This window comes from Vigna unguiculata, chromosome 5 (assembly GCF_037176805.1).
Source record: "Vigna unguiculata cultivar grain cowpea cultivar isolate G323 ecotype 2 chromosome 5, ASM3717680v1, whole genome shotgun sequence".
NCBI lineage: Eukaryota > Viridiplantae > Streptophyta > Magnoliopsida > Fabales > Fabaceae > Vigna > Vigna unguiculata.
In genome coordinates, this window is record NC_140796.1 from 9,235,120 (window position 1) to 9,244,233 (window position 9,114).

Here is a 9,114-nt window from a genome sequence, read left to right on the forward strand (position 1 = left end):
TATTGATCTTAATAAGAATGAAGAAAACTTTAAATGAGAGGAAAACATCCACTTATCAAACGAGAGAGTTATGAGAATAAGAGCGAGAATAGAAGCGCCATGAAAGTGATGACCACTAGAGCAAGGAAGAGATGATCAACGATCACTAAAACAACTAAGTGAGAAGTAAACACGATAACATAAAAAGGATGCAATGAGGACGAAAACTAGAAATCCGATAAAGAGAGAAGAAAATTATGAATGCAATGCGAGAATATTACAAGAAAGAAAGAAATTAAGCGTACTATGTCGATTATAGTGAATAACCAACATAATATTTTTATTTTAAATTTATTGTCAAGTTGTTCTTATATTATTGTTCTATTTATGTATTTTTGACTTTTATTTATATAAGAATTTAATTGCCTTTAATAACTAGCCTCATCATTTAATCAGTTATATAAGTATTTATTGTCCTGCAATAAAACAAATATTAGGATACCTTGCTTATATACTGTCGAGGTATTCACAATTAATTTTCGTACATAACCACAACTTTATGCATAACTTAAAATATTACATTTGCATACATAATTATAAAAGGCTGACGACAATGGATCATTTAAATTGATGAAAGTTAAGTAAAGTGTGGGTGTGTGTATATAATATTAATTTTGTAAAAAAAAAATTGCAGTTCTTCATTGAAGTCAAAAGATTATTTTTATCTCAAATTTTTGGAAGAAAATTACTAACTTTTAGATCTCACATCTTCTGTTTCAACTTATTTAGTAATTCTAGAGTTAAAGTTTAATATTTGCAAGTCTATGTTTTCTAATTAAACTGAGTTTATATCATTTCATTGAGCACGACACAAGTTAAGAATATTTTTATTAACTCAGTGTTTATAAGAAACCAGCTTTTCATATTTTTAGATTGGTGTTCTTAATTTATGAAAAATAGAAAATAGAAACAAACTTGGAAAGTTCTACACAAATTTTGCATGTCTTCGAATTAGTGGTTCTACAATTGTCAGAGAGCATTCCAGAACTAGTAATGAGAAATCTATACTAACCCATTTTCCTAAGAAAAAAATATCTCACATTTAATACAATAACGTGAGACTAATTTTCTCTCTCTCAAAAACTACTAATTTTTTTTTTTTTAGTTTATTTGTGTTTGACCCTAAGTACTTTAAATTTTATGATTTTACTTTTTATTATTATATAAGTTCTATTAAATGATGATATAACAGATACTAAACAAATGAAAACACATGTATTTTAATGAAATTAGAATTAAATAAATTCCTTCCCCCATGGATTCAAATAATAAAAACATGGATAACTTTATATAGAAAATAAAATATATATTTAAGTCATGTAATAACTAACACGTATATACAACTGGAATTTGGATTCACACTTAATTTTATTGTGCTGTTTTTTTACTGTATATTAATTACTATTAAAAAAATTTTAAAATACTAATACAATATATTTTTAATGCTCAACAAAAAATAACACCAAAAAAATCAATAAAAAATTTGGACCGATACAATTGTTACTAATTTAATATCATAGTGTGACATTAACGTACTCTTACATTAACACCACGTTATATATCACTATTTTTTTTCAGATTGAGTTAGCCCAATTGAAATGGGCTATTTGAAAAGCCCATGAAACTTATTCATCTGGACATTTCTACCCTCTTGGTCGAATTAAATGACCAAAGTAACAGAGGTGGAATAGTAAGAAAAGGTTGGTTAAGGAGAAGGGTATTGTGGGGATTGTGAAGTATTGTATTGGTAACAGATAAAACGAGAGTGGAGTAACAAAGATAGAAATTTTACCTTACAGTTTCACTTTCACATCAGTGGCAGAAGAACAGAACAAGAGCTGCAGAGTGAAACGATGCCGTGCCTCAACCTCTCCACCAACGTCAACCTCGATGGCGTCGATACCTCTTCCATCCTCTCCGAAGCCACCTCAACCGTCGCCAGCATCATTGGCAAACCCGAAGCCGTACGTTAACTTCCTCACTCTCCATTTAACGTTTCTGTCATGTCGTTTTACGCGTGCTTTCGGTTTTTGAAAATCCCGTTTCTGGATTTTGGTTTTTACGCTTCGGTTTATTTTCTCAGTGCACTATTTCAATTTAATTTAATTTTTATGCAACTATATGTATAAATATGTGCAAATTGCTGATTAAGGTAGGAACTCTCCCCTTTTCTTCTGTTGTCTCCATGTCTAGGGTTCTTCTCCTTCTTCTTATTGTTATTTGAATATAAAATTATGGTTTTTGTTATGAGACCGGGGTTTGATTTTGTGTTGAGACTTCAACTTTATTCTCGCTGTGTTTGTTATACGTAATGTGCCAATTTAATATGCTAGATGGAATTTTTGTTTCTAGAATGAGATAGAAATGGAAAAGATAGAAACCCTTGCTTTTTCGTAACACATGTTGATACTTGATCGTCATATTCATGTTTTATAGTTCTATGTTTTTTACATTTTTACAGCTTAGTGTAGTTTCTTTTCTATTGAATTTTGTTGGTGGTTCTAGTGTTGTATGGTTGTAATTACAAAGTAGTGAATACCTCGTGCGTTCTTAAAAGTTGATAATAAGATGTTGTGAGGGTAGTTTTTCTACAATGGGTTATATCTATATTGCGATTGTTTCTAATTTGAGTGTAGTTTGTAATTTGTCAGGTTAAGCTTCTTAATTCTATGTTGAACATATTCAGCAACATCGAGTGACACACCCTTTCGGTTTAATTTTATGTCAATGGCAGCAATATAATCTGTTATATTTTTTGATTTCCATTCTGTATTTGATGGATGCTTTTTGGGAGGTGTTGCTACGGTGGAGTGATGGTCAATGGACGTGGAGCTTTTGTGGTTTGATGTATATTACGATCAAGTTTGATATATCTATTTTCTCCTACTGTATTCTTCTTGATTTGCTGTAAGATTTTCTTGATTTTATGTATTTGGTTTGTCTTTAAACTTTTCGATTCTTTTTTTTTTCTTTTTTTGCAGTATGTGATGATTGTATTGAAAGGATCAGTACCCATGTCTTTCGGTGGGAATGAGCAGCCAGCGGCTTATGGTGAATTGGTGTCCATTGGTGGTCTGAACCCTGATGTCAACAAGAAACTCAGTGCCGCCATTGCTTCAATTCTTGAAGCCAAATTGTCTGTTCCAAAGTCACGATACTTCTTGAAGTTTTACGACACTAAGGCAAGTATCTAGACTCGAGAGTTCTCCTCAAAAGAAGGGCCTTACCTTGCATCCTCTTATTCCATTCTTCCTTTTTTGTTTAGGCCCATCAGAGTCAAGAATATGCACAATGTTTGCATGCTTTACACCAGCACTAGGCCATGTAAATAAATCCTCACTGTTCTAGATTTCATAGTAGCCTCTATAAGCTGTGTATATACTTGATAATCCAACTAAATTTCTTTTTGATGCTATACCAAAACTTTCTATGCCATTTAATAAATTAGTCACATATTCTTTGCTCAGAATGCTGATAGTGCTTTGTGTGTTCTGCAGGGTTCCAACCTTGGATGGAATGGATCTACATTCTGATTCGGACTTATTGCGGTAATGATGCCATGGATGTCTGATGAACACGTTATTCTGTTTCAGAACTTCTTTTCTCTCTCTATATATAAGTACTCTGAATTTCATATAACTCCTTTGGGGACATGTTATCATAATATGATTATGTTCAAGGAGAACTGGGGCTTGGATTTGTTAATGATGTTATCTTTGACAAACATTATCTGGTGACCTTATGATGAGTGTCTTTTTAGAGGTTAAACTTGAAATTTTGGTCCCTCTGAACTTTAAATAGCGCAATTAGGTTAATGTCTTCATAAGTGTCAGAAAATTACACTGTCGTCTAGTTTTAGGTGATGGTAGTGTTGGAGATGCTAACATAATATGGTTGAAATTGTTATTTTTAGGTGATGGTAGTGTTGGAGATGCTAACATAATATGGTTGAAATTGTTATTTTTCAGTGAATTTTTATCAATATAAACAAATATAGTTTTATGAATATTTTTCAGAATATATATTTCTTTTGGGAATATTTTAGTTTCTACAATATTGTGTTGAAAGTTATTAATCAGATATTTTTAAATGTCTTTAGAAATAATATGGTTTAAATACCTTTTTGGTATTCATTTTCGTAGTGTTTGTTGCTGATGGTTCTCATTTTGACAGAATGTTTAAAATGGTCTCATTTTCACCGAATGTTTAAAATGCTTTCATTTTTACCGAATGTTTAAAATGGTCATCATTTTCGCAATTTGTGTTTTATTTGGTTATTTTTTTTGTAATGTCGTTTAAATCATTAATGGAGCATTATACAGGTACATGTAATACACCCCAAAGCAACATAATACAAATAGTGTCATTTGTACATTGTTTTGTTATTGATTTAAAGGGCCTTACAGGAAATGACTAAATAAAACATGAATTGCGAAAATGAAGACTATTTTAAACATTTGGTAAACATGATGATCATTTTAAACATTCTGTCAAAATGAGGATCATCCGCAACAAACATTACGAAAATGAGAACTAAAAAGATATTTAAACCAAATAATATAAATCTATTACTTGAAATGGAAAAGTAGAAGAACAATAAAGTATGATTGAAATAGACAAATTATAGAAAAGTGTAAGAAAAAGATAAATTATTTTAAATTTTAAGTTTAATTTTTAATATATCATACCTTCAAATATGTTTAAACACTAATTTTAGCTATCAATATCCGCTAGTTTTTAATAATTTTTCAGTGATAATTTATTTCTTATTTAAATGATCTTTAGTAATTTTTATTTTGTTACTTTGGCAGTTATTTTTATTTAATGACTTTTTAATATTTTTTTTTAAATTTTTATAGTGATCGTTTGTATTTAATTTTAACTATCTAGTTATTTTAATATTTAACTATCTAGATATTTAACCATTTTATTATTTAACTATCTAGTGTTAATTAATACTTATTAGGATGAATATTTTAATCCCAAATCTGAGGGTGGTGGCTACACTTGTACACCCAACTCAATTTAACCCTATATTTGCTTGCATAGAAAGTTTGAAAAAAGGCAGACACAACATAGAAAATATATGAAAAATGATATAACATGATGAGTCTGTATGAACTACAATTGTCGAACTACGGTGCAAACAAGAAAAATAGAAAAAAGTGTAATGTGGATATAAAGCTTTTGGAGTATTTTATAGTAATAATTCTAGAATAGGAATGAAGGTAGCCAAATTAGAATAGCCAAAAACAAACCAGTCCTTTTTCTTCCTTTTCATATTTTCATTCCTTTCACCAAAATCAATCCCTCACTGTTTTTTCTGATATTCTTCACCATGGCCGCTCCAGCACCCAATCCACAGGTTCTCCCCGTCTCAAATCCTCAAAACACCATCACTACCACCGTCACCACCGCGGAACAGCAGCCACCGCAACCCGCAGTCCGCGCCATCGTATCCTTCTTCTCGGAATCCATCCGCCACAGCCTCTCGCATCGGCGTCCCTGGCCGGAGCTCATGGACCGGTCGGCGCTCGCCAAACCGATGTCATTCTCGGAGGCGACGCTGCGCGTGCGGCACAACGTCTCCTACTTCCGCGTGAACTACTACGTCGTGGTTTCGCTGATCCTGGCGGTGTCGCTCCTAACCAGCCCCTTCTCCCTGGTGCTCCTCCTCTCCCTCCTCTCCTCCTGGCTTTTCCTCTACCTCCTCCGCCCCACCGACCGGCCCCTCCACCTCTTCGGCCGTACCTTCACGGATTTCGAGACGCTCTCTCTCCTCGCCGGCGCTTCCTTCTTCCTCCTCTTCCTCACCCCCCTCGGCTCCCTCCTCGCCACCGCCTTCACCGTCTCCATCGCCCTCGTCGCCGCCCACGCCGCATTCAGAGTCCCCGAGGACCTCTTCCTCGACGACCGCGACTCCAACCAGCCGGCCGGCTTCCTCTCCATCCTCCGCGCCGCCGTCAACGTCCCACCCGTTCCCCCACCCGTCCCCGCCCGCGGCTGATCGGAGCTTCTCCGTGTCTGCACCCTCCAAGGATTCATTCACAAGTTTGTTTATACGATTGGTTGATGTTAGAGAATTTGGACACGTTTTTTCTTTTATTATTTTTGGAGGGAAAACTTTTTCTTTTCTTTTCTTTTTTTTTCTTACCCACACCCACCTGTTACTTTTTTTAAACAGTGACTTTCATTTCTGAACTTCTACTTGTTATTATTAAATAGCTTTATAATTGTTTTGTTTTTTCTGATGTCAAAGTTAGACTTATGAACTTGGGTATTTCTCTGGGCTATGTTTGAAAATATGAAGCAACAAAGAACATTATTATTATTATTATTATTATTATTATTATTATTATTATTAAATATTTAAGTTTTTTAGTTTCCTCCTATTGAATTTCTCCAAAACAATGTCGTTGGTTAACATCTCTAGATATTTGGAACATCTAAAATGGATTGTGGTGCTGATCCAAATTAAAAATAAAGAAGTTTGCAAACACGACTATGTGAAAGCAAGATTAACGAGAAAGTGCAAATTAACTTCTAAGAAAGAAATATTAGAGAAAGAAATATGTACATCTATAATTTTTACAAATATAAAAAAGGTTATATATTTTTGGTTTTCATATTTGTTCAAAATTTTAATAATGTTTGATCTTCTTACTTTCAAAATAATAGTTTTAATTCCTCGTTTTCGATGACATTAAATTTTTTTCACATTTTACTTACACGAAAATGAAACATGTCAACCACGTGTTAAAAATTATTTTTTGAATAAAAATTAATTGTTTTATAAAATGGAGCACCTGTTTAACATTTTAATTAAAATAAACCGTTTTAAGCAAATCCAATAAATGGTGAAATGGAAAACTTGTATTGAATTTGAAAGGATTTTTATTTTTTGTGAAACTAAAATATTTGGGGCGTTTCTTTCACGAACAAAGGTGGTGAAAAGAATTTTTGGCGAATAGAATTTTAGAGTTTTATAGTTTTGTAACTTTGGAACTACGAGAAGTTCTGGATCGTAGTGTACGACGTCGTTATCCTCATCTTCACAATTAGGATTGTGCGATTTTGTGTGAGTAGTTGTTATTGGTAGGGGGAGCTACTTCACCTATGAATGAAGAATGGTTTTGATGATGTCTACTGGATTAGAATAGAACATAGATTTGGTCTAGTTAGGTTATGCATTAGGCTAATAGTTTTTCTTTATCAGATGTAAATTAGGCCTGCTTTATGTTGCAATGGACCATTGCACTCTTGCTTGTGCAAACATGAATGGTTAGCTGTTTAACTAATGGATTAGCTGTGAGTATTACACTAAGGTAGTGAAAATACACTCACGATAATCGATTAGGTAAATTGCTAATCCATTAATGACAACAGAGAAAGTTGTATAAAAGCTGGTTTTAAAATCTGTTTTAAGTATGGAGAAAATTGATAGATTACAACAGTTTCCTTCTAAGAGAGAGCCTTCTGAGAGTCACAGAGATATTGAGCATTCTGGAAGATCATTCAAGTGCAGATCCAAGAAGATTGATAGTTGATTCTACCATTATGGGTTGAATCAAGGAGCATATTGTCAAATCTGCACAACATAAGTGTATTCGTTTCTTGATTTTGTTTATTGTATTTCTGATTACAGTTGCTTCAGTGTGTGAAGTGTAGGCCTAGGTGCAATTGTCTGGATGCATTACTCCTAGGGGGAGTTTTTGATTGGCAAATCAAGTTCTTGGGTTTTAGGGTCTAGAATTATATAGGTGTGCTTATAATTCTTTGATCCTATCTGTGTTAGTGGAATCCTCCTAAGTGAGTTACTTAGGAGAAGATTGGATGTAGATTCATCCTGAATCGAACCAGTATAAATTGTTGTGTTTTGTTTCTTTCTCTTCTCTCATAATCTTTCTTGATTGAATTAAAACAGTCCATTAACCCAGAACTGTGAAATTGATTAATTGAGCTTTAAAACCTAAAGATTTATTCAAGATTCATCTTAAACCAGATAAAAGCCTATTAATCAATTCAGATCCCTTTGTGGTTAAGATAATTAGACAGATCTGTTTTTAACAATTGTTGATGTAAAAATACAATGAGCTTTGAAATTTGAGAGTAAGTAGATACAAGTATTTACACTTTTTAGTTGTTGACTTATTATACAAGGTTCGATGGTGGGTAACTAATTTACCTTACTATGTGCTACTCCATGAATTCCCGTGCTAGATCATTCATAGTGTACTCGTTCAGAGCCCATGTCAGTCAGAGAGCGAGTTAAAGGGGACAGCAGGAGTTCAAATCCGAGATGGGGGGAAGCTGTGGTAGAGAAGAAGTGCTTTTCGGCTAGGGGACGAATTGATGTATGAAGGCTCGGGATAGAACCGATGTGTTGGAAGTGGGTTAGGAGGTAGTTGATTCCCGATATTGTCGGGAGAGAATATTATGGGGAGATTTAGAGAATATTTTTTGCGATATTCAGGTAGGTTTTTAGGAAGAGGTTATTTGTTATTATTTTAAAGAAATATTTTAGGAAAAGATAATTTTATGGTTGTATGTTATCTATACTTTTTCATATTTGTAACTGATTATAATATAAATACAAGGAGGGTTCCCATGGTCAAGGGACGGATAATGGTTTTTGACCTAAGCAAGTCTTAAGCTAGGATTAAAACTATTTCTTTCTTTTTGTTTTTGGTTAAGAATTATCTGGCATTTTTCTTGACCTAAACACATAGGTTCCTCACCTCCAGCATCCCCTACTCCTGTGTAAGCTATTATCATAGCAAAAAATAAAAATGAAACAATCACAAAACAATGGTAAGCTAGTATATTTAACGAATAGACATATAATTAAATTCAAAGATCAAGATCAAGCAAATCATGCACAACTAACTCATTCAACCATACATATCATATGAGCAAACCATGATAACTACCTCAAAGATTCTGTCTCATCACAAGGATCCCAATATCATTTTGGCTTATAAAACCATGACCTTTCCAACCTTCTGATATGACAATATTAGCTCACTTGTGACAACAAAAAATGGTCCATTTAGTACCAATTTCGACCATATGACC

General features: G+C 33.4%; 1 protein-coding gene and 1 pseudogene across 2 annotated transcripts; both read left to right on the forward strand.

Annotated features, from left to right (window-relative positions):
• Window positions 1-1,805: 1,805 nt before the first annotated feature.
• LOC114183504 (uncharacterized) lies at window positions 1,806-3,814 on the forward strand. 2 transcript variants are annotated; one of them, XM_028070541.2, is made up of 4 exons: window positions 1,806-2,003; window positions 3,021-3,221; window positions 3,305-3,363; window positions 3,537-3,814. In XM_028070541.2, the coding sequence occupies exons 1-3, from the start codon at window positions 1,893-1,895 to the stop codon at window positions 3,356-3,358; spliced, it is 366 nt and encodes a 121-aa protein (XP_027926342.1). In that variant the 5' UTR covers window positions 1,806-1,892; the 3' UTR covers window positions 3,359-3,363; window positions 3,537-3,814. The 2 variants fall into 2 exon arrangements, with proteins under 2 accessions (XP_027926342.1, XP_027926343.1); XM_028070542.2 differs by lacking the exon at window positions 3,305-3,363.
• A 1,140-nt stretch (window positions 3,815-4,954) lies between these two features.
• On the forward strand, window positions 4,955-6,351 carry LOC114186045 (PRA1 family protein B4 pseudogene; annotated as a pseudogene).
• The last annotated feature ends 2,763 nt before the right edge of the window (window positions 6,352-9,114 follow it).